Below are 26,740 nucleotides of genomic sequence, written 5' to 3'. Positions count from 1 at the left end.
CTCATTAAGTTGGATTTTTCCCATTTTTGACCAACTACACTATTATAAACAAAATCACTGCAAGCAGGCTGGGGGCGGTGGGTCACGCCTGTAATCCCAGCATTTTGGGAGGCCGAGGTGGGTGGATCGCCCTGAGGTCAGGAGTTTGAGACCAATCTGGCCAACATGGCGAAAGCCCATCTCTACTAAAAATATAAAAATGAGCCAGGTGTGGTGGCACGTGCCTGTAATCCCAGCTACTTGGGAAGCTGAGGCAGGAGAATTGCTTGAACCTGGGAGGAGGAGGTTGCAGTGAGCCAAGATGGTGCCACTCTCCAGTCCAGGCGACAGAGTGAAACTCCATCTCAAAAAAAAAAATACTTCAAGTAAAATAATCATACAAAATTTTACTAGATTTTAACAGAGTTGCTTATCTAAGTCTAAGATTTTCCCAAAACGGAAGGTATTCTTCTATTCAATTGTAAAAAGATAATCACTGGTATTTCTTGGTATTTCTCTCTGAAGTGACAAGATCCTAATCAGGAATAAGTCAGTATCTTCAGATTGTCAAACCTGAGAAAATAATACTGGTGCATACTGGTATATTATATTTATATATTATCATAGCTATAGCAGCACCATTTGTGCTGAAAGTCAAGCCTGAGACGGTCATATCCCGTTCTCTAAAGGAGGTCCCTGGTGTTTTCCTGGTCTCAAATGGCTCACTAGTTTACATGCTCCTACCTAGAGAAAAGTTGACAATCACTTTTTTAATTATAGTTTTAACTGCCACTTTCCATCTATCAGGCAAATCATTCCATTAAGGCACTAAAATTCTTGACATATCCCACAAGAGGTACTGCAAAAAAGAGTTCAAATTTCTATTTAAGATAGTATTTAATATTTGCTCCCTCCTGAAATACAACCTAAAACATCTATAATACCATTTTTAAATGCAAGATCACTTAAAGATAAAACTCTCCATTGCAGAAAAATACTTCCAAACACACCACTTCTATGTTCAGTCATACAGGAAATTGGAACTACTTTTAAAAAGTTGTATTTTTTAAATAATTATTTGTCCACAAATAAATAACTTCAATATACAAATTCACCAGGACAAGCTCTCACTCTCTCGTCTTACCAAACAAATTCTAACTTTTAAAAAGGCCAAAATATTTCTTTGTACAACATAAAATGTTCTACTATTTAGGAACCTAAATTAAAAGTTTTGATTTTACTTGTTCATTTTTACAATACCTCCAGTTTCAACGCTCACATTCCTGACATCACCTTTGAAAATACATACCTTGTCATTTCGCTCGTGATCCCTCATGTGGCGTTGAAACTGGGATTCTTTTGGAAAAGATAGTAGACAGATTTCACATTTATGGAAGTTTGGAACTTGATAGGCATAATTAGTGTTCTCCGCATTCAATGTTAAAACTCCATCTATAAAATTGCATAAGTATAGACAATAAATACCAGTTGTTATTCTTATCACATAAATAAAACCAAATTATTGGTTATTGTTTAAAAACAAAATTTTATCAGAGATTTATGAGAGATTTAGATGAAATTAATGATATACTGAATTTTTTAAATTGACATGTTTTAAAGTTAGAAATGAGAAACTTTGAGATGACTAAGATATGGGACAACAGAATTCTAAATACTTATTGGTGGGCTTTTCAGAAGCTTAAACTAAATTCCTGAGGCTTCACAGTCACACACACCAAAACACACAAAAGCTTCTTAAACCATGTGAACCTACTGAATAGTGTTTCAAAGTCACTACAAACCACTGACACATTTCACCTCCAAATCACTTTAAGATTCTATCAATAATACACAGTTTCTTAAATCACTCAGTAAACAAAACTCTAGTAGAAATATTAAAGCCTTTAAATGCTAATTCACAAACTCAATGTCTCTCAAAACTGCTGCAAAACCAGATTAAGTCAAAAAGAAAAACTGCCACGTGCAGTGGCTCATGCCTTTTATTTCAGCACTTCGGGAAGACAAGGGCAGGAGAATTGTTTGAGGCCTGGAGTTCAAGACCAGCTTGAGCAACACAGTGAGACTCCATCTCTACTAAAATTAGCTAGGCATGGCGGCACGTACCTGTAGTCCTACCTATTCGGGAGGCTAAGGGGGAAGGATCTCTTGAGACCAAGAGTTTCAAGCTGTAGTGACCTATGATCGTACCACTGCACCCCAGCCTGGGCCACAGAGCAAGACCCTGTCTCTTAAAAATAAAACCTTTGCTCTCTCATATATAGACATGGGTTAGGAGGTTCAGGAAGACAAGAGATTGCAATGCCTCAGACAATCCTCAATTTTTACAAAGAGTTTCTATAAACCCACCCAGGTGAAGTGCTTTTAACTTAAAAAGTATTTTCGGCCAGACGGGTTGGCTGACGCCTGTAATCCCAGCACTTTGGGAGGCCAAGGCGGGCGGATCACGAGGTCAGGAGATTGAGACCATCCTGGCTAACAAGGTGAAACCCCGTCTCTACGAAAAATACAAAAAATTAGCTGGGCATGGTGGCGGGCACCTGGTTCCAGCTACTTGGGAGGCCAAGGCAGGAAAATGGTGTGAACCCGGGAGGCGGAGCTTGCAGTGAGCCGAGATCATGCCACTGCACTCCAGCCTGGGGGACAGAGCGAGACTCCGTCTCAAAAAAAAAAAAAAAAAAAAAGTATTTTCAAGTAAGACTATATACAACAAATAACATACTACAGGATAATCACAAAACTCGTCTAAAATGCCATAAAATAAAGATGCCCTAAATCTCTACAATTTTTTAAAATAAATATACTTCAAGTATTATAATTTGGACATAAATACGTAATATACTTTGCTATGTGAAGACCAGAAATAGGTTGCACACAGCTACTTGTATCAAATTTGATCCAAAAATATTAGACTTCAGAAATTTGGGAGTAGAGTACGGGGTAAGCTGAAGAACCAAGTAGCTCAGGAAACCCCCTTGTTCTCACGAGTCTGTGTGGTAAACACAGGCACTCAAAATGTTCTATAGACCTTGAAATCTTTGTTTTGAGAAAACAGCCTGCAGTTCCCATTTCTGCCAAAAGTCTCCTGGCGGAAGGTTGAATCTGCCTTGCAGCAAGGACCTGGAGATTCCAAAGGACAGGAGGTAGGTGAAGCCCACGTGGGAGGGGCACAGAGACAGGGTGGAGGAAGTCAGCAACAGCTGCAAACATTATTCTGGCAGAACCTTGAGAAAAGGCAAATTCTGGCTTCAAGAAATACAATGCAATTCAAAAGACTGCAATTTCATACATAAAAAGTGCGTCTACTAAGAAAAAGATACGCATAATTTTTATTCCATTTATTCTTAACTATATTCACATCCTGTTCAAAGACCATACTTTCAAAATTTCTACACTAAAACTAATAGTAAATGTTTTATGACTTCCCAGGCCCAAATAAAATGATTGTTGGGGCCGGGCATGCTGGCTCACGCCTGTAATCCCAACACTTTGGGAGGCCAAGGCAGGTGGATCACAAGGTCAGCAGATCAAGACCATCCTGGCTAACATGGTGAAACCCCTTCTCTACTAAAAATACAAAAAAAAACCAACCAGCTGGGGGTGGCGTGCGCCTGTAGTCCCAGCTACTCAGGAGGCTGAGGCAGGAGAATGGCAAGACCCCGGGAGGCGGAGCTTGCAGTGAGCTGAGATTGTACCACTGCACTCCAGCCTGGGTGACAGAGCGAGAACCCGTCTCAAAAAAAAAATTAATAAATAAAAATAAAATAAAATAAAATGATTGTTGGGACCATAGCAATTGATATACAATCCCCTTGGAAAACTGTGTAATATGGTAAGAAATAGTTTCGAGGTTAGGAAGAGACAAATAAAATGTCTGTTGAAAATTGTTTTTTTTTTTTTTTTTTTGAGACGGAGTCTCGCTCTGTCGCCCAGGCTGGAGTGCAGTGGCCGGATCTCAGCTCACTGCAAGCTCTGCCTCTCGGGTTCACGCCATTCTCCTGCTTCAGCCTCCTGAGTAGCTGGGACTACAAGCGCCCGCGACCACGCCCGGCTAATTTTTTGCATTTTTTAGTAGAGACGGGGTTTCACCGTGTTAGCCAGGATGGTCTCGATCTCCCGACCTCGTGATCTGCCCGTCTCAGCCTCCCAAAGTGCTGGGATTACAGGCTTGAGCCACCACACCCGGCTGAAAACTGGATTTCAAGAACACAGTTACAAGTGTTTTAACCTAAAGGCTGAGTACATTAATAAAAGAGTTCCTCAACTTAATTTCTGAAATGCAAAATTAAAAAGCTATCTCAGGACGATAAAACAATTTTCACAGCCTCTATGTTGAAAATACTTAATATGTTGACCAAAAATGAGAAGGAATTAACTGAAATTGATAGATAAAACCCTAGGAGACATGAACTATATATTTAAAATTGAAAAATGATGTTGAGGCTGGGCACAGTGGTTCATGCCTGTAATTCCAGCACTTTGGGAGCCCGAGGTAGGTGGATCACCAGACTTCAGGAGTTTGAGACCAGCTGGCAACATGGTAAATACTCCCTCTCTGCGAAAAATACAAAAAGTAGCCAGGCTTGATGGCGCACGTCTATAATCCCAGCTATTAGGGAGGCTGAGGCAGGAGAATCGCTTGAACCCAGGAGGCAGAGGTTGCAGTGAGCCGAGATTGTGCCACTGCACTTCAGCCTGGGCAACAGAGGGAGGCTCCATCTCAAAAAAAAAAAGAAAGAAAGAAAAATGATGTTGATTTACTTATGAATTAACACTTTTCCAGAAAAAGAGTTATCTTAAGCAGCAAGACGTTGCTCCTTAACAAACTCAAAACATAATAATTTCAGTGAGTCTCTTCTTCCAAACAGTGATATAACACAATATTAATTTGGTTCAGACACAAACTTAAAACAATAATTCAAATTAAAATATGACTGGAAAATTGTTTAAAAACAACAACATGGTTTTAGTTTCCACACTGAGCATAATTTTGAAACCCAATGGCGGTCTAGACTCTCGCTCTGCCTAGGGGCACACCTTTGTACAGGGAGCCGGTTCCCTTCGCTCTGGAGAAGCACCTTCCACCCTGACACCTTCCTGCCAGGACGTGGTGGCCTCCACTGTCCCCACTTCGCTTGCTTTCCTTCTGCTCAGAGTCAGCCCTTTCTGGGCAGTGTCCCAGGCCTCAAATAACACCTTTGGTCCATCATGCCTTCAAGTTCATTCAAATTTCTGGTCCCCAGAGTATCTGTTGTTCAGAAAGAGGTCTATTAAATTAATGCATCCTGGCTGGGCATGGTGGCTCATGCCTGTAATACCAGCACTTTGGAAGACAGTGGCAGAAGAACTGCTTGAGGCCAGTTTGAGACCATTCTGGGAAATATAGTGAGACTCTGTCTCTATTTTTTAAAAAGAGACAGAGTCTCTTTAATTAATGAATCCTTAAATAAGGGCTTTTAACTGAGAGGAGCACCAGCTAGGCTGCAGGAGACTATGGACCCTGCTGGAACAGCATACCCACACCTGCACATATGCACATACGTCTCCACACACCTCCGTTGTGCAGGGGTCTCTGCAGCCACAGAGGTCATCAAATCCATTAGGGGACCAGTGATTAAAGAAAGATGTGATCAAATGAATGACCGCCTCTTCATGGAGATGGCCTTCTGGGGGATAGCTGCATTTTTTTTTTTTTTTTTTTTTTTTTTTGAGACGGGCATTTTTTTTTTTTTAACACAGAGTCTCGCTCTGTTACCCAGGCTGGAGTGCAATGGTGGTGTGATCTCCACTCACTGCAACCTTCACCTCCCGGGTTCAAGTGATTCTCCTGCCTCAGCCTCCCAAGTAGCTGGGATTACAGGCGTGCACCACCACGCCTGGCTAATTTTTGTATTTTTACTAGAGACGGGCTTTCACCATGTTGGTCAGGCTGGTCTCGATCTCCTGACCTCGTGATCCACCTGCCTCTGCCTCCCAAAGTGCTGGAATTTCAGGTATGAGCCACTGTGCCCAGCCCCAGCTGCATTTTTTTTAAAGGCAGCTAAAAGAAGGACTTGAGGTTTTTAGCAGGAGACATTCCTAATGCCTCCCAAGTCAGAATACGTATTCTCTGCCGCTCCTGCACAAACACACATACCAAAATACGCACAAAACTGCCTGCGTTTAACTGTTATCAAATCCAAGATCTAGAACAGTACTTTTCAGCTCTGTGTTTCTGCCCCCTAAGAAGACAGAGGGTAGGTCACTGTAAGAGTTCACTGTACACAGGGGATGCATATGTAGAATTCCAAGGCAGTTTACCCACACAGCCACCTCACACATAAAAATATGACCACTGTTCACTTTATTCACCCTTTCTGCTACCAAGAACTTTAAACTATCAAAATTAAACAAAAACGGATTGCACAATGAGCAGCTTTGTTTGCCTTAAGTAGAGACTAGTTTCAAAATCAGTTCAAGTTTTTACATAAATATTCTAAATAGAATAATAGCCATCTACCACCCCCAAAAATAAGAAAGCCTATCTCAGAGTTGTGCGGAATAAATAAGACAATGTTTCCTGTAGCTACTGGGACAAGGGCCTGCCAATAACTTAGGACCAGGGCCATCTCTTTATTCAATGCCCTACCCATCACTCCATAATCCTGCTATTCCATCACTGTATTCAGGCCTGGTTTGTCATGACTTGGAACTAGATAAGCTACCTTAAAAATTGCTCTTCTACCCCAATCAGGCCCAGCAATCAGGCTAACCAGCTAAATCTTACTGGCAAAGTTCTTTTATGCCCCGCCTAGAGACCCTACATTAATCTATAGAAAATGTCTATTTACTGTATGCTGAGTTCCAACAAACTGACTGCACTTACAGCATTCCAGGGATTTAACTCAGATTGGCCTCTTATGACAAACTCTTCAGCAGTGTGCATTTAAAATCTCAGTTATCCATAAATCTTGATGATGTATTTCATATTAAAATGAGAGATATAACAGTTTCAGTTTCTGAGTACTTTCTAAAATAACTGAGCTAACCCCCAAGCTTTTTTTGTTTTTACATTTTGAATAAAAATCGTTCTAAAATATGGTTGATCTTCCTCACTCTGCTCTCAGTGTGCACCACCCTCAGAACTCTACTCCGTCATCCCCTATTCCTCCAAGACAACAGCCCTCTGGCCAGGCACGCACACCGCTCCCACACTCTCATCCTGAGACCAGATGCTGTCGTCACAAGTACGCCTGGAACACCTGACAGGCATCAGGCCACTCCAAATTGCTATCACTTTAGGTCATCTCTACTATCCTTTCTCTACTTTTCCTTTTTTTTTTTTTTTTTTTTTTGAGATGGAGTCTCACTCTGTCACCCAGGCTGGAGTTGAGTGGTGCGATCTCCACTCACTGCAACCTCCGCCTCCCAAGTTCAAGCGATTCTCCTGCCTCAGTCTCTGGAGTAGCTGGGATTACAGGCCTGTGCCACCATGCCTGGCTAATTTTTGCATTTTTAGTAGAGACAGGGTTTCACCACATTGGTTAGGCTGGTCTCAAACTCCTGATGCTGCCTTGGCCTCCCAAAGTGCTGGGATTACAGGCGTGAGACACTGTGCCCGGCCTCTTCTTTAATTTAAAACTCCCTTCTACCTTATTCCCTGTGATGGGATTACAAGCGTGAGCCACTGCGCCTGGACTCTTCTTTACTTTTTTTCTTTTCTTTTTTTTTTTTTTTGAGACGCAGTCTCCCTCTGCAGCCCAGGCTGAAGTGCAGTGGCACAATCTTGGCTCACTGCAACCTCCACTTCCCGGGTTCAAGTGATTCTCCTGCCTCAGCCTCCTGAGTAGCTGGGACTACAGGCACACGCCACCACACCGGGCTAATTTTTGTATTTTTAGTACAGACGGGGTTTCACCGTGTTAGTCAGAATGGTCCGGAACTCCTGACCTCGTGATCTGCCCACTTCTGCCTCCCACAGTGCTGGGATTATAGGAGTGAGCCACTCTGCCTGGCCTCTTCTTTTATTTAAAAGTCCCTTCTACTTTCTTCCATGTTTCTACTGCTTCTCCCACATTTGTCAGCATTCAGGTTTTAACACAGTTGGACTTTATCAGGTAAAACTCTGAAGTGTTTGGATCCTGGAACCCTTTCTGCTTCACAAAGCCTGGCATGTAATGTGTACCTAACAAATACATGTTAAATATTTGGAGATAGATTGGCGCTAATGGCTTTTTTTTTTTAACCTCTTCCCAGTTGTCTGAAGCTCCCAAAACCAATTTATTTGATTCTCACCTTTCAGTCTTACTGGCTCATGCCCTCCACCTCAAAACTGCCTACATTAGATTGAATTTTTCCAGCTTGTTAAGTACCTTTTGACTCTTCTTATTTTATACACACATACCTGGGCCACGTGGTGTTCCCAGGAGCTGGCTGAAATAAGTCTGCATTATTTTCTTTGTAGAGTCCCTCAGAAAGCCAAATGCTCAGACTGGGTAACAGCACCAGCCACAGGCACCTGCTTTCTTCCAAGAAGGAGCACTCACCTGTTACTCAAAAGCACCTGCACTGAGAAGTAGGGAGAACCAGAGAAGACCCCTGCCCTTTCTGAATTTTACCAATTATCTATTCAAATGTATGTACTCATAAGTGGGTACTCAAATGGAAATGAAATGTAACTCATATGGAAAATTCATCCCTAACCGGTATTCAACAGGAAAAGTAAGATGTTTTGAATAGCATCACTTCTTTTTTTTTTTTGAGACAGAGTTTCACTCTTGTTGCCCAGGCTGGAGTCTGGAGTGCAACGGCGCGCGATCTCTGCTCACCGCAACCTCCGCCTCCCAGGTTCAACCAATTCTCCTGCCTCAGCCTTCCGAGTAGCTGGGATTACAGGCATGCGCCACCACACCTGGCTAATTTTGTATTTTTAGTACAGATGGGGTTTCTCTGTGTTGATCAGGCTGGTCTCGAACTCCCAACCTCAGGTGATCCGCCGACCTCGGCCTCCCAAAATACTGGGATCACAGGCGTGAGCCACTGCACCCGGCCTGTATCCCTCATTTTTTAAAGAAACATCAACTCCCTTTGAAATACTTGCTTTACTACCTATAAATTTGTATTTCTAAAGAAAGACTACAAACTTGGGTAGATGTATGTTCAGGCACTACACACACAGTACCCAAATTGAACAAAACCACAGCATACTAAATAATAACAAAGTAACACCTCAAGTGTCTATAGTCTCACTTTAACCAGAACTCTAAGAATTCTAGGCTCAGGACCTGAAAGTAGCAGGGCCTTTCTAAAAATGATCCAGCAGCATATGGCAAAGTAGAGTGCTTCCGTTGACAATGCAAAAAACTAATTTTCTATATACAGCATAATTTCTTGTTTTGTTTGCTGTCATTATTCTGTTTTCACCTCTACAAACATACAATTTGTGTGAACATCAAAACAATACACATATTAACTTTTAGATCAAGTAGAGCTAAAAAGCGCCACAGAGAACTGTGGAGGGCCCATTCTGAGATTCTGTCCCCATTTTCAATAAAACATGCATCTTGAAAGGTGGGTATCTGTACATCAAAATACGGATACATGGCAGAGACTGGGAAGACACTGATGAATACAGCACTTGGAGTCGGACGACTTGAGGGTGAGTCTCATTCCTGCCAAGTTATGAGTTGTGAGTCTCCAGCAAGCCGAATAAACTCTCTCTCAGCCTGATTCTTCACCCAAAGATAAGGATAGTGATTTCTGTCCTACCTACTCACAGGGTTGTTAAGATCCAAGTTATATCATAAATGTGAAATAACTTTTAAAATACTTTTGAAGGTGCACACCCATCAGATGGCTACAATTAAAAAGACAGACACTACCACAGATCGATGAGGAGATGAAGTAACTGGAAATCTCATATACTGCCAGAGAGCATGAAAATTGCTATAGCCACTCTTGAAAACTATTTAGCAGCATCAACTAAAGCTAAATACATGCATAACTTATAATCCAGCAGTTCCACTCCTAGGTACATCTCCAACAGAAATGTGTGTGTGCACTGAAAAGCCATGTTTAAAACATTCACAGTAGCCCAGTTTATAACAGCAGCAACAAAAAACAACACAAACGCCCTCCAACAACAGAATGGGCAAACATGTTGCAGCAGATTTTATGATGGAATACTAACAAACAGTGAGAACGAGCAAACTTCTGCTCTACACAAAAACATGGATGAATCTCACATTTTTACCAAAAGAAGCCAGATGTAAGAAAACAATCTGTATGGTTTCATTTTATTTCAAAAGTTCAACAAATAGGCAAAACTAACCTATGTTGTTAGAAATCAGGAAAGTGGCTAGTCGCAATGAGGAGGGTCCTTACTGGGATGGAGCACAATTAAGATTTCTTAGGGTGCCACTGTCTTCTTTTTCTTTTTTTTTTTTTTTTTAAGACGGAGTCTCACTCTGTCGCCCAGGCTGGAGTGCAGTGATGCGATCTCAGCTCACTGCAAGCTCCGCCTCCCGGGTTCACACCATTCTCCTGCCTCAGCCTCCCGAGTAGCTGGGACTACAGACGCCGCCACCTCGCCCGGCTAATTTTTTGTATTTTTAGTAGAGACGGGGTTTCACTGTGTCAGCCAGGAGGGTCTCGATCTCCTGACCTCATGATCTGCCGTCTCGGCCTCCCAAAGAGCTGGGATTACAGGTGTGAGCCACCGCGCCCGGCCAGGTGCCACTGTCTTCTTTCTTAATCTAGGTGCTGACTATGTAAGTGAGTTCTCTTTGTGAAAAATTCATTGAACCAACCACAATTTCTGTTCTTCTCTGTGTGTTACATATCAATATAGTTTACTCAAAAGTAAAGTGCTATAATACATAACTTTCTTTTCTCTTCCTGTCTTTTCCTCTAGATTGGGGGTCAAGTAACTATGGCCTAGCCTTTTTGGTACACAAAGGTTTGCTGAAACTCAGGCATATAGCAGATCTGAGTGGTTACAACAGAGGCCGTACAACCTACAAAGCCTAAAACATTTACCATCTGACCCTTGACAGAAAGAATACTTGCCAACTCCTGCACTAAACTGTAAACTGTGACTCCATCTGGAATCATAGCCATCACGACTGCAATCCCTGAAATTTCCACGACTTTCCACAGGTCACAGCACTCCTCCCACCACAGTGAAGTCCCTGAGTGATAAAGGCATTAAAGGTTTATATGCACTATGCATTATTTTCCACAGTAAAAAACTCTAATGTTTACTTAACCACAATCTCCCTAAAGCTGATAAGGCCCTTTGTCTTAGTCATGGGAAAGACTGGTTGTTCTCCTAAATAATAATTTTATGAAAATTAACACAATAAAGACAGTTGTCTCTTTCTCACTTCTGTGCCCAAGACCAATGTACTTCACTCCACGTTTTTAACCCATCCACTGAATGTTCTCTGCCAAGCATTTTCAAGCTGGTAAGTGTGATGATGATGAGTATTTGAGCCTAGTTTGCTGCCCAATGATGCAAAAGTATATATTTTCTAAAAATGTGCAGTGTCTTCTAAGTATGACATGTATCACCAGCAATTTGTAAGGTGACATTAAGTGACACACAAATAACTAATTCTAATGGCTATCTATTCATTTTAATGTGTCTTGACATAAAGTATCATTGACACATCAAAACAGTATGATATATTGGCAAAAGGACAGAGACACTAGTGAGAGTTCAGAAGTAAACACATATATTTATCATCCATTGATTTTTGACAAGAATGCCAGTACCATTCAATGAGGCAAGAACAGTCTCTTCAATAAATAGTTCTAGCCGAAGTGGATATACACAGGTTAAAAAATGAATTCAAAGCCGGGCGCGGTGGCTCAAGCCTGTAATCCCAGCACTTTGGGAAGCTGAGACGGGTGGATCAACTGACATCAGGAGTTCAAGACCAGCCTGGCCAACATGGTGAAACCCTGTCTCTACTAAAATAACCAAAAATTAGCCGGGCATGGCAGCACACATTTATAATCCCAGCTACTCAGAAGGCTGAGGCAGGAGAATTGCTTGAACCCAGGAGGCAGAGGTTGCAGTGAGCCGAGATTCCACTACTGCACTCCAGCCTAGGCAACAAGAGTGAAACTCTGTCTCAAAAAACTTTAAAAAAAGAAAATAAAAAAAAGAATTCAGACCTTCACCTCATACCATATACAAAAAATTAAATCAGATCAAAGACTTCAATTTAAGGACTAAAACTATAAATCTCCTGGAAGAAAAACATAAGGGACAAGCTTCATGACTATGGATTTGGCAACAGTATCTTAAATTTGACACGAAAAGCTACAAATAACCAAAGGAAAAAAACATAAATGGCACTCTATTAAAATTCAAAACTTTTGTGAAGGCTGGGCATGGTGGCTCATGCCTGTAATCCCAGCACTTTGAGAGGCTGAGGGGGGTGAATCACTTGAGGCCAGGAGTTCGAGACCAGCCTGGCCAACATGGCAAAACCCCATCCCTACTAAAAATACAAAAATTAGCCAGGGGTGGTGGCACATGCTTGTAATCCCAGCTACTCCAGAGGCTGAGGCAGGAGAATCGCTTGAACCTGGAAGACAGAGGTTGCTGTGAGCCGAGACTGCAGCACTGCACTCCAGCCTGGGCATCAGAGCAAGACTGTGTCTCAAAAAAACAAATAAATAAATGAAAATAAAACCTTTGTGCATCAAAGGGCACTAGCAAGAAGGAGAAAAGCGTCACGCATGGTGGCTCACATCTGCAGTCCCAGCTACTTGGGAGGCTAAGGCAGGAGGATAATTTGAGGCCAGGAGTTTAAGGTCAACATAGCAAGATCCTGTCTTTAAAAAATAAAACATGGCCGGGCGCGGTGGCTCAAGCCTGTAATCCCAGCACTTTGGGAGGCCGAGATGGGCGGATCACGAGGTCAGGAGATCGAGACCATGCTGGCTAACACGGTGAAACCCCGTTTCTACTAAAAAATACAAAAAATTAGCCGGGCGAGGTGGCGGGCGCCTGTAGTCCCAGCTACTGGGGAGGCTGAGGCAGGAGAATGGCGTGAACCCAGGAGGCGGAGCTTGCAGTGAGCTGAGATCCGGCCACTGCACTCCAGCCTGGGCGACAGAGTGAGACTCCGTCTCAAAAAATAAAAAAATAAAAAAATAAAAAAAATAAATAAATAAAACATAAAAATTTAGCCAAGCATGGTGGTGGGCACCTGTAGTCCCAGTTACTTGGGAAATTGAGGCAGGAGAATCACTTGCGCCCAGGAGTTTGGGGCTGCAATGAGCTATGCTCACACCACTGCACTCCAGCCTGGACAACTGAAAGAGTGAGACTCTGCCTCAAAGAAAAAAAATTATAAAGACTGTACAGGCCAGGCGTGGTGGCTCACGCCTGTAATCCCAGCACTTTGGGAGGCCAGGGTGGGTGGATCACAAGGTCAGAAGTTCGAGACCAGCCTGGTCAACATGGTGAAACCCTGTCTCTACTAAAAATACAAAAATTAGCTGGGCGTGGTGGCGGGCGCCTGTAATCCCAGCTACTCAGGAGGCTGAGGCAGGAGAATCGCTTGAACCTGGAAGACAGGTTGCTGTGAGCTGAGACTGTACCACTGCACTCCAGCCTGGGCAACAGAGCAAGACTTCGTCTCAAAAAAACAAAACAAAACAAAACAAAACAAAACAAAACGTATAAATAGCAGGCTAATGAATGGAGAGGTATAAATGGCACTTAAAAATACTTTATTGAGCCAAAAGAAGGTAAGAAAGAAAGGGGAATATAAAATGATGAATCAAGTAGAAAACTACGACTCAAAACAGCCTTAAATGTACTTAAAATCAGCATATCAATTAAAGATAAAGATCATCAGGCCGTACTTAGAAAAGTTAACTATAGGCTGCTTGCAAGAGATATAACTTACATATAAGGATAAAAAGACAAAGTAAAAGAATTGAAAAAGAAATACCGTTAGAACTCTAACCAAAGCAGTCATGATGTAGGTGTACCAATATCGAACAAAGGAGGCTTTAAGGCAAAAATCATTACTAGATATAAAGTATGACTTATTTCATAATGATAAAAAGCTTACTATACTAGGAAAATATAAGATCTTTAAATTTGTATGGTTAAAAATGTAGCTCAAGATACAAAGATTGACGGAATATAAGAATAGACAAATTCACAATCATAGGAGAATTTAATATTTAATACACTTTTCTGAGTAACTGACAGAAAAAAAAAGATACATGTTCTTATCAACTGCACATGGAACATTTACCAAATAAAACCACATAACATGAAAAGACCCAAGAAGGTTTCAAATAATTAAGTAATTCAAGGTAAGTTCTCTGACAACAATTCAAGTAAACTAGAAATCAATAACAATGAAGGTAATTTTAAAATTAGGCCACATCTTTTTCAACAACTTATGAGAAATCACAATAGAAATCAGAAAATAATCTTGAATTTAGTGAAGACAAGAATAAACCATATCAAAACTTGGTGGATGCAGTTAAAACTGTAGAAATGCCAATAGCCTTAATACCTACAACCTTAAATGTATATATCAGAAAATAAGAAAGGCTGATAATTAGTTAAGTATCCATATCAAGATGATGAGAAGAAAAATAAATAAGTAAAATAAAATAAAATAAAATGTAGGTACAGAACTGAAAGCGGTGTGTATGTAGTTTTCTTCCCTTTTGTGGCCATGACTGAAGCGGGAACAGCCAAAATGAAGTTCAATCCCTTTGTGACTTCTGACCAAAGTAAAAACCACAAAAGGCATTTCAATGCACCTTCCCACATTCACAGGAAGATTTTTGTCTTCCCTTCTTTCCAAAGAGCTGAGAGACAAGTACAATGTTCAATCAATGCCCATCGGAAAGGATGATGTTCAGGTTATACAAGGACACTATAAAGGTCAGCAAACTGGCAAAGTAGTCCAGGTTTACCGGAAGAAATATGTCCTCTACACTGAACGGGTGCAGCGGGAAAAGGCTAATGGCACAACTGTGCGTGTAGGCATTCACCCCAGCAAGGTGGTTCTCACTAGGCCAAAACTGGACACAGATCGCAAAAAGATCCTTGTACGGAAGGCCACATCTCGCCAAGTAGAAAAGTAAAAGGGCAAATATAAGGAAGAAACAATTGAGTAGATGCAGGAACAAAGTAGTCTCATATACAAGCTTTCATTAAAACCTGAAATGAAAAAACAAACAAAAAAAAAAACCCTAAGGAAAGTAGAAGGAGGAAAATGATAAAGGGAAGAAACTACTGGTATGTAAAACAAACATCTATTAATCAAATTGACAGTCCAAACTTGGTTCTTTAAGAAGATTGTTAAAATTGATAAACCCTGTCATGACTAAGAAAAAAATAAGAAGGGGCCGGGCGCGGTGGCTCAAGCCTGTAATCCCAGCACTTTGGGAGGCCGAGACAGGCGGATCACGAGGTCAGGAGATCGAGACCATCCTGGCTAACACGGTGAAACCCCATCTCTATTAAGAAATACAAAAAACTAGCCGGGCGAGGTGGCGGGCGCCTGTAGTCCCAGCTACTCGGGAGGCTGAGGCCGGAGAATGGCGTGAACCCGGGAGGCGGAGCTTGCAGTGAGCTGAGATCCGGCCACTGCACTCCAGCCTGGGCGACAGAGCGAGACTCCGTCTCAAAAAAAAAAAAAAAAGAAAAAAATAAGAAAAAGCACAATCTCCATCATCAGAGAAAAGAGGAGGGCCATCACTACAGAGCCTACAGTCATAAAAAGATAATGAGAGATACTTATGAATAATGTTCTGTTAATAAATTGTAAAATATTAGATGGGTCTTACAAACAAAACTTACCAAAACTGACACAAAGTAAAATTTTAAACTTCAGTTGTCTCATATATACTCAAGAAATTGAATCTGCAATTTAAAATTTTCCCCAAAAGGCCTAGGCATGGTGGCTCATGCCTGTAATCCCAGCACTTTGGGAGGCCAAGGTGAGAGGACTGCATGATCCCAGGAGTTTTCAAGACAAGCCCAGACAACATGACAAGACCTCATGTCTATTTTTTTACATTATTTTAAAAATTAAAAACATAAAATTTCCCCAAAGAAATCTCAAAGACCAGATGATTCTAACAGGGAATTCTACCAAAGATTTAAAAACAATATAATGCCAACCTTATTATAAACTCTTACAGAGAAAAGAAAATAAAGGAAGACTTTCCAACCTATTTTATGAAGCCAGCAAAATACTGATATCAAAACTTGAGAATGGCAACATAAAAAAATAAAACTGTAGTCCAATGTGGCTCATAAACACAGATATAGAAAGCATAAAGTATGTACAAATCAAATCCAGATATACAAAAAAGAATAACATCACAACAAGTTTGCTTGTATCCCAGGGATACAAGTTTGATTTACCATTAGAAAAATCAACATTTTCCACCCTATCAACAAAATATAAGAGAAAAACCACACGATCACCACAATAAATACAAAACAAACATGATAAAATTCAAGACCCATTCATGATAAAAAACACTTAGCAAAACAGAAATAAAACTTATGTAATCTGATACTATCTACCCCCACCCCCCGCCAAAAAAGCCCACAACAAGCACCCTAGTTAATAATATAATTTTCCTCCTGCAGTTGGGAACAAGACAAGAATGTCCCTTATTCACCACATTCATTCACCATTATAGAAGAGATCCTCGCCAGTACAATGAGTCAGAAAAAATAGTAACAAAAGTGATAAAAATTAGAAATGAAGAAATAAAACTGTCAATATTTACAAATGTGATTATAGAAAAAATTCCAAAAGAGTCTACAAACTATCACAAATAATAAATAGGTAAAAGACTTTGGATATAATATCAATTTTTAAAATCCAATTGTATTTCTATAAGCAAGCAACATACAGAAAATGAAATTTTTAAAATACCATCAACAATAGTTTCAGGAAATATCAAATATCTAGGAGTAAATTTAACAATATTTGTATAAGTCCTCTATCTTGAAGTCCCAAAACATGACTGAGAGACGGTAACAAGGAAAGAAATGATTGGAGAGATCGTGTTTAGATTCAAAGACGCAAGACTGCAAAGACATTAGCTCCACCCACATTATCTATATAGTCAATATAATGTGATCAAGATCCCAGCAAGCTTTTTTAATGAAAATTTATATGCTTATTCAAAAAGCTACATGAAATTGAAAAGTACCAACAATTGTCAAGATGATCACAAAAATTAAAAACTAAATGGAGGACTGATATTTCCCATACTAGATACCAAGACTCAGAATAGCATAATTAAGACAGCGTGAAATTGACTAGCCAGGAACAAAAAAAAACAATGGAAAAGAATCAAGTACAGAACAATTCTTCGCCTGATTTGCAACTGCGTAAAAAGACAAAAATGGTATTTCCAACAAATACTGCAGATTAACTGGATAACTATATGTAAAAAAAAAAAAAAAATTCCTGTCCTTTCCCTCTTCAAATCACATTCAGATGAAGTGTCAATCTAAGGTGAGACACATGGCTGGGCACAGCAGTTCACACCTGTTATTTCAGCACTTTGGGAGGCCAAGGTGGGTGGACCACTTGAGGCCAGGAGTTGGAGGCCAGCCTGGCCAACATGGTGAAACCCCATCTCTACTGAAAATGCAAAAAATTAGCCAAGTGCAGTGGTACGCACCTGTAATCTGAGCTACTGAGGAGGTTGAGGTACAAGAATCACTTGAACCCAGGAAGCAGAGGTTGCAGTGAGCCAAGATCACCCCACTGCACTCGAGCCTGGGTGACAGAGCAAGACCCCCTCTCAAAAAAATAAAATAAAGATGTAAAACAATAAAGCCTCTAGATGAAAACACAGGAAAATATTACAGTGGTCAAATATTATTTAAATAGATCCAAAAAGTACTGACAAACTGGTATTAAGAACTTGTTTAACTGATTAGAGCGCATCTTTAAAAGAGTGAATAGGAGACTACAAAAAACTCATCCAGAGTATACAAAGAACTCCTATATATCAGTAATAAAATGGCATACAGCCCTTCACCAAAGAAGATACACAGATGGCAAATAAGCCTATGAGAAGATGCTCAACATCATATGTTGAAAATTAAACACATGATGGAAATTGCAAATCAAAATGAGATATCCAGTACACTCCTAACAGAATGGCTAAAATCCAAAAAAATAATTAATCCGAAATGCTGATTAGGATGTACAACAGAAAGTCTCATTCATTCCTGGTGAGAATACAAAATGGTACAACCACTTTGGAAAACAGCTTGGCAGCCTGTTAGAAAAAACTACATAGTTTTCTCATAGAATTCAGCAGTCACAGTCCCCGAGATTTACCCCAGTGACTTGAGAACTTACATCCAACACTAACCAGCACACAAATATTTATAGCAACTTTACTCATATTGCTAAAAACTGGAAGCAACCAAGATGTTCTTCAAAATGTAAATGGATAAATGTGATACATCCATACAGTGGAATATTATTCAGCAACAAAATGAAATACCTATCAAGCCTTGAAAAGACATGGTGGAATGCAAATGAATGTTGCTTACTCAAAACCAATCTGAAAGGTTGCATACTGAACGCTTCCAACTATGTGACATTCTAGGGAAGGCAAAACTATAAGGACAATAAAAAATATCAGTGCTTGCCATTGATCGGGGAAGGGATGGATGAATAGATGGAGCAAAGGGCAGTGAAACTATTCTGTATGACACTGTACGGCAGATATGCATTTGTCCAACCCATGGAATGCACAACACAGAAAATATATCCTAATGCAAACGATGGGCTTTAGTTAATAACAATGTATCAACATTGGCTAAACTTATTACACTAATGCAAGATGTTACTAATACGAGAAACTGTGAGGAGAGACAGAAGGTGTCTCCATACTATCTGCTCCATATTATCTGCTCAATTTTGGGTAAGCATGAAACTGCTCTAGAAAAGAAAGCATTAATTTTAAAATATATATGTCCCAGTAGAAAAACAGGTCAAGGTCTTCAACAGAGCTTAGCAAAAGAGAATAGCTGACAAACATAAAAACTGTATTAGCATAGAACTCAAAATAAAAATCAAAATGAGATACCATTATACATACCAAAACAGCTAGGCAATAAAGGGACAGGCCAAACTTGTCCAATACACAGTCCACATGCAGCCCAGGATGGCTTTGAATATGGCCCAATACAAATTCATAAACTTGCCTAAAACATTATGAGTTTTTTTTGCAATTTTTTTTTTTTTTAACCTCACCAGCTACCATTAGTGTTAGCATATTTTATGTATGGCCCAAGACAGTTCTTCCAATGTGGCCCAGGGAAGTCAAAAGACTGAATCCCCCCGAGAGACGATACTAAGTGCTACTGAGCCTGCCGAACAAATGCTCGCACGCCCCCTGCTGGTAGGAGAGGAAGCTGGGACTGTCACTGGGAGACTGGCTGGCTGTATCCACTATAGCCCAGAAATACATAAAAGTTTGTAGCAACACTTATTCAAAAGAGCCAAAAACTGGAAATAACCCAAATATCAAGAGGAGAAGAGTAATTTATGGCAGGTTCATATAATGGAATACTATATACCTATCAAAAAAACACAGTTCTGCTGCATAGCAACAGCAATAATCTCATAAAAATAAATGTTGAATCAATCAAGCCAGAAAAAATACGGGTTCATACTATAAATTCAATTTACTTCAAAAACAGCTAAAGCTGGCCGGGCGCACTGGCTCACACCTGTAATCTCAGCACTTTGGGAGGCCAAGGTGGGTGGATCACGAGGTCAGGAGATCAAGACCAGCCTGGCCAATAGGGTGAAACCCCGTCTCTACTAACATACAAAAAACTAGCCAGGCGTGGTGGCGCGTGCCTGTAATCCCAGCTACTCAGGAGGCTGAGGCAGGAGAATCACGTGAACCCAGGAGACAGAGGTTGCATTGAGTGGAAATCGCACCACAGAACTCCAGCCTGGCGACAGGGTGAGACTCCATCTCAAAAAAGAAAAACTGAAACAAAAACAGGTGAAGCTAACATGTGGTATCAGAAGCCAGGACAGTGCGGGGAGGACCAGTGACTGCAAGGGGCACAAATGCTCTGGCTGCTGGCTCCACAGGAAAACTCATGAAGCTCCTCACCTACAACTTGTGCACTTTCCTAGGCAGATGTTTTTTGCGAATAAAATAGTTACTTAAATGTAACAACAAAGAGGTTTCAAATAAATATACATATTTCTGGCTTCTCTTAGCAATCATAAGCTGGCTGGGCGCAATGGCTCATGCCTGTAATCTCAACACTTTGGGAGGCTGAGGCAGGGGATCGCTTGAGTCCAGGAAGTTGAGACCAGCTTGAGCAACATGGCGAAACCCCGTTTCTACAAAAAATACAAAAATTAGCCAGGCATGGTGGCGCAAGGGTATAGTCCCCGCTACTCAGGAGGCTGAAGTGGGAGGATGGCTTGAGTCCGGGAGGCAGAGATTACAGTGAGCTGAGATCATGGTACTGCACTCCAGCCTGGGCGCAAAGCGAGACTCCGTCAAAAAAAATAAAAAAATAAAAAAAATCCTCCCCCAGGAGATTCCATAATGCTGAGCTGCCAAGGGTGAGAACCATGCTGCAGGCCTTGCCATGATACTTCATGTGAAGAAAAGTTCTATAACAAAAAATAGCTTGAAAAACACTGCTACTTTCTTGAAAGCAGAGACACACTATCTCTGTACACACAGACAATGTAAAGGCATGAAATATAAAAAGCATTCCAAAAGTATGGAATTGACTTTATCTAATAAGGAATTATGGTTTACACTAAAGCTTTTCCCAAGCTCGTTTTGTATGAAAGACCAAGGTTTCGAACCCATGTGATATCACTACTTAATGCCAGGATTATAAAATATTTAGAGGTTATCTAATCACACTTCCTTCAAAATACTAAATACTCCACGGTGGCTCACACATGTAATCCTAACACTTTGGGAGGCCAAGGCGGGCAGATTGTCTCAGCTCAGAAGTTCAAGACCAGCCTGGGCAACATGGTGAAACCCTGTCTCTCCTAAAATACAAAAAATCAGCTGGGCATGATGGCATGTGCCTGTGGTCTCAGCAACTCGGGAGGCTGAGACTGGAGAATTGTTTGAACCCGGGAGGCGGAGGTTGCAGTGAGCCCAGATCACGCCACTGCACACCAGCCTGGGCAACAGAGCGAGACTCTGTCTCCAAAATAAATAAACACTCCAAATTTCTGCCTACCTAAAAAGTTCAATTATGGAGAGTGGAGGTTTCATTCTTGGATAGATACCTGATGTTGTTAGAAAGTTACTATTTTAAGCAGAAGCTGTCTCCCTGAAGCAAGTAAGTACTCCACTGTTACCATAAGCCTAAGGGTATTACAGCTCTGGCTACCTCCTGCCTCTTAAAAAAATAAAGTTTGGTGGGACAGGTGGCTCACACCTGTAATCCCAGCACTTTTGGAGGCCAAGGCAGGTGGATCACCTGAGGTCAGAAGTTCAAGAACAGCCTGGCCAACATGGTGAAACCCCATCTCTACTAAAAATACAAAAAATGGCCGGGCGCGGTGGCTCAAGCCTGTAATCCTAGCACTTTGGGAGGCCGAGACGGGCGGATCACAAGGTCAGGAGATCGAGACCATCCTGGCTAACACGGTGAAACCCCGTCTCTACTAAAAAGTACAAAAAACTAGCCGGGCGAGGTGGCGAGCGCCTGTAGTCCCAGCTACTCGGGAGGCTGAGCCAGGAGAATGGCGGGAACCCAGGAGGCGGAGCTTGCAGTGAGCAGAGATCCAGCCTGGGTGACAGAGCGAGACTCCGTCTCAAAAAAAATAATAAAAATAAAAAAAAAATAAAAATAAAAATACAAAAAATTAGCCAGTCGTGGTGGCATGCGCCTGTAATCCGAACTACTCGGGAGGCTGAGGTGGGAGAATCACTTGAACCCGGGAGGCGGAGGTTGCAGTGAACCAAGATTGTGCCACTGCACTCCAGCCTGGGCGACAGAACAAGACCCTGTCTCAAAGAAAAAAAAAGGTAAAGTCCTACTACCCCTAGCTTACGCTGGTGGTGCCCTCCCCTTGGGCTCTTGAATTCATCGAAGAAAATTGAAAATTCCTGAACTGGTAACCTAATCAGGAAAAGACTTGTTTATCCATTGGGCTTATGGTCTGCCTGTCTCCACTCTCTGGAAATGAACTAAGTATTACAAATATCCCTCCAAAAGGAAAAAGAAACAGCAGGAGGCCAACTACAGGCACAAGCTAAAAAGAAAAATTTTGCACCATTCCATTGGAAAAAACAGATGGAAGTCATACAAGATTCCAAAATGTGGTTTCCCTCAAGGTCACATTATTGCTAAAATAATTACGATAAAGAAAAAAAGCATATCTCACTCATCCTTCTACCCCCAGGATAGTGCCAGGGACACAGCAAGTGCTGAATGAATGCTGCCCATCAATGCCGGTGAGACTCACTTCTCACGTCCTGACTACTTCAACTAATCTTCTTTCAGTGGGCCTCTTCTTATTCATTTCTTTAGATTTCAATTTTAACATCATTTTCTCCAGGAAGCCTAGACTTCAAGTGCCCGATCTGTCACGATGAACCATTATAAGGATACCTAGGATCATGTCTCTTTTCAGCTTTGTGTTCCTAGACCCTAGCACAGGGCTCACTTATCACAGGAAGTGCTTTAAAAATAGTTGTGGAGCCAGGCACAGTGGCTCGTACCTGTAATCCCCGCATTTTGGGAGGCCACAGTGGGGGATCACGAGGTCAGGAGTTCGAGACCATCCTGGCTAACATGGTGAAACCCCGTCTCTACTAAAAATCCAAAAAAATTAGCCGGACATGGCAGCATGCACCTGTAATCCCAACTACTCGGGAGGCTGAGGCAGGAGAATCACTTGAACCCGGGAGGCAGAGGTTGCAGTGAGCCAAGATTGTGCCACTGCACTCCAGCCTGGGCAATAAGAGCAAAACTCTGTCTCAACAACAACAACAAAAAAGTTGTTGAATACAGGAATTAATGCACATGCAGGGCTTTATATTTATCAAGGCAGAACACTAAAATGCACGCTTTTTTTTTTTCTTTTTTTAGACTGAGTCTCCCTCTGTCACCCAGGCTGCAGTGCAGTGGCGCAGTCTCAGCTCACTGCAACCTCCATCTCCTGGGCTCAAGTGATTCTCATGCCTCAGCACTCCCAAGTAGCTGGCACTACAGGCGCCAGCCACCATGCCTGGCTAATTTTGGTATTTTTTTTTTAGTACAGATGGGGTTTCACCATGTGGGCCAGGCTGGTCTCGAACTCCTGGCCTCAAGTGATCTGCCCACCTCAGCCTCCCAAAGTGCTGGGATTACAGGTGTGAGCCACCGTGACAGGCCTAAAATTCATGCTTTGGATTCAAATGGAGATCCAGTTCCCAACTGCCATTCAGAAACTGGGTGGACTTTCCAAACCAGGTTTCCAGGTTGGGTGCGGTGTCTCATACCTATAAACCCAGCACTTTAGTAGGCCGAGGCGGGCAGATCATTTGAGGCCAGGAGTTTGAGATCAGCCTAATCAACATAGTGAAACCCTGCCTCTACTAAAAATACAAAAGAAAAAAGAAAAAAACAAAAAAAAGCCAGCCACGGTGGCTCACGCCTGTAATACCAGCTACTCAGGAGGCTGAGACAGGAGAATTGCTTGAACCCAGGAGACAGAGGTTGCAATGAGCTGAGATCGCGCCACTGCACTCCAGTCTGGGCAATAGAGACTCCAACTCAAAAAGAAAAAAAAATCAGGTATCCGCTCTGAGCTTAATTCCCCGATCTGTAAAAATCCCTACATCCGTTGCAGTTTTCTTAGGAATAAAATTCATAATAAGGCAACAGAGAAAATAAAACCACCTCACTTATGAGAAACATGATTAACACAGTAACTGATAGAGCAATGTTCCTCATTTTGGTTTCAGGTCCCTTTTATACATTCTTAAATGCAGCCCTCAGCTGGAAGCAGTGGCTCATGCCTGTAATCGCAAAACTCTGGAAGGCTGAGGTGGGACGATCACTTGAGCCTAGGAGTTCAAGACCAGCCTGGGCAACATTGTGAGACCCCATCTCTATTTAAAACAAAACAAAAAAAAAAGAGGCCCTCAAAGTCTTTTAGTTTATGTAAGTTATATCTATTGATGTTTGTCCTATTATAAATTAAAACTAATCAATTTTTAAAATATTTCTCCATTTAAAATGTCTACTACGTTAACATATTTTTATGAAAAATACATCTTCCCCGAAAATAGAATGGTTTTCATTTTTACAAATCTTTGTAATGTCTCGATTAATAGAAGACAGCTAGACTGTCATATCTATTCTGCATTTTCTCTGGTGCAACCTGTTCCTTTTGACTGTGATATATAAAGGTAATGCAGCCTCACTCTTAGGTACCGCCACCACCACCTAGATTTGTGCTACGATGTCAGCAGTTGTGCCAAAAATTGCTTTTGTACAATTAGTGCAAAAATTAACGGAGTGAAAAAGCCTAATCGTCTTAGTCTCACTATGGTATTTACCTTACAGAATCCTGAAAACATCTCGGGGAACCCCCATGGGTCCAGGAACCACAGTTTGAGAACCACTTTGCTACAGGAGGACTGGTGTTAAGAAGGGAAAGGCTACTTTTAAGCAGGTTTGAGGAAGGCCTCTCTGAAGACACTAAAGCACCTGGAGCCACAGACTAGCAAAAGGTGTTTCTCAGACTAGGAAATGACAAATGCCCTGAGACAAAAACTAATGTGGCATCAAGGAAAACAGAAGACTGCATGCCCGATCAAGGAAAGAGAGAAGAGCCAGACACGGCCCAATCAGCAGGATCCTGGAGGAGTGTGGGTTTCTGGTAAAGGGATGAGGAAGCAAATGCAGGGTTTTAATCAGGGTGTGGCCATCTGATTTACATTTAACAAGATCATCCACGCTGCCAAGTGACCGATTTATTTATAGGAGCCCAGGACTAGCAGGGCCCAGGAAGAGGGCTGCAGGCCTCCAGCCCGGAGAGGGCGGCTGGGCCAGGGAGCGCCTCTGGAGATGGAAAGAGGAGGGCCCACTGGAAATCCATTCCCGAGGTAGAAGCTGCAAGACTAAATCAGGAAGTGTGTTGGGGGATAAAAGAAATGGAATAATTCTTGAGGCCTGAGGGTGAAACACCAGGTGGAGAGGGATACCATCAGTGAGATGTGGATACTGGGGGAATGGGTGCCCCACCTGTGGCCATGGAAATTCTACATTCTTTCTCTGTGCTAAGCCTTCTTCCAAGTAACTGAGACACCGCACCTTACATTATTTTTGGCAGACAGCATATTAACAAAACAAAACAAAAAAATTAAACTAACCAAATAAGGTCAAGGCCAAAACTCAACAGTGGGAGAGGCAACAAAGACTTCCTTCCAGACACCATCAACCATTAATCGAAATTCTGAGCACTGCTGTTACCCACCTACATACAAATCTGCATACCCGGGTCATGGTGCAGCCAACATCCCCCACAAAGGCCCATCAGGTGTGCGAAAGCTCGCTGAAACGCCTGTTGGCCACCAACGTTTCCTTAATGTGCATGTGTGTTAACTCTACCAAGTGCAATCACGACAAGAACTCCTGGTTTGGTGTGGCCTACAGAGTAAGTTTACATTGATTCCTACCCATTACCTCTTTCTTCCTAAACACAAAATTAGCATAACCCTTGTAGTTTCCAAGCCCGACCTTTCTCTGGGGCATCTGTGTTCTTTGGTCACAAGCTCTTTAATGAGCCTCAGTTTACTCATCCCCAAGAAAAGGGGAACACTTGAGTCACTAAGCTAACCAGTCACATAAAAATAATGGAAGTCAAGGCCTAACACACCAACTCCCATACGGAGTCCTAGGCGCCTACTCCCCCTTAGAGCCCCTTCAGAACCTTTTCCAAACGCGGAGCGCCGCTCCAGCTGCACGGGTGACCAGGCCCAGGAACCGGGCCTGCCGGGGGAAGACTCGCGTCCAAGGCCGCACGGGAACCACAGCGCCCGCGAGAATAGGCGCGGCGCCCCCCTACCCCACTGCCCTCGACCTGGGAACCGCGGCACCGGCGAGCGCGCCCCGTTCCCCCTGCGCCGTGAAGTCCGCTCCTCAAGCTCCGGGCTGGGGCGGAAAGCAGGTCAATTCCTGACCGCTGGAAGGGCCAAGGTTTGGGGGTGGCCGGTTGTGTCTTTGCCTGCTTTTAAATTCTGGGCCTTTCTTCCTTGGAAAACAAAATCCGAGTTATTTTATGACTTTAGCAAAGTACCATGGAGCATAAATTATTGGGGAAAACACTTCCTGACGCCTACTGTGTGCACGATCTAGCGCTCCCCACATAACACTGACGCCTACTGTATGCACGACCCACAGCGCTCTCCAGAAGCTCCGGGTTCAATCTCCCCGGATCACAATGGCGCCTACTGTTTGCACGACCCACAGCACTCTCCAAATGCCCAGTGTTCCAGCTCCCTGGATCACAATGACGCCTACTGTATGCACTACCCACAGCGTCTCCAAAGGCTCAGGGTTCAAGTTCCCGGATCACAATGGCGCCTACTGTATGCACGACCCACAGCGCTCCCCAGATAACACTGGAGCCTACTGTGTGCACGACCCTGCGCTTCCCGGACAACGCTGGCGCCTACTACGTGCACGACCCCGCGCTCCACAGCCTCCCTGTGGGCCGAGCCCAACGTC

General features: G+C 42.3%; 1 protein-coding gene and 1 pseudogene across 1 annotated transcript in view; one reads left to right on the top strand and one right to left on the bottom strand.

Moving 5' to 3' along the window:
- The window catches only part of ZNF236 (zinc finger protein 236), a 134,129-nt gene extending 123,035 nt beyond the window's left edge, over positions 1-11,094 (bottom strand). Inside the window, exons 1-3 of the mRNA XM_031658648.1 lie at positions 11,040-11,094; positions 5,035-5,181; positions 1,289-1,431 (exon numbers count right to left, since the gene is read on the bottom strand). Coding sequence (XP_031514508.1) covers positions 1,289-1,431; positions 5,035-5,181; positions 11,040-11,094 — 345 coding nt within the window. The remainder of the gene's footprint in view (positions 1-1,288; positions 1,432-5,034; positions 5,182-11,039) is intronic.
- A 3,623-nt stretch (positions 11,095-14,717) lies between these two features.
- LOC110741835 lies at positions 14,718-26,192 on the top strand (annotated as a pseudogene).
- The last annotated feature ends 548 nt before the right edge of the window (positions 26,193-26,740 follow it).

The sequence above is a fragment of the Papio anubis genome, chromosome 19 (assembly GCF_008728515.1).
Source record: "Papio anubis isolate 15944 chromosome 19, Panubis1.0, whole genome shotgun sequence".
Classification (NCBI taxonomy): Eukaryota; Metazoa; Chordata; class Mammalia; order Primates; family Cercopithecidae; genus Papio; species Papio anubis.
The sequence above is the reverse complement of the archived record's forward strand: the minus strand, read 5'-3'. Positions and strand labels throughout refer to the sequence as shown.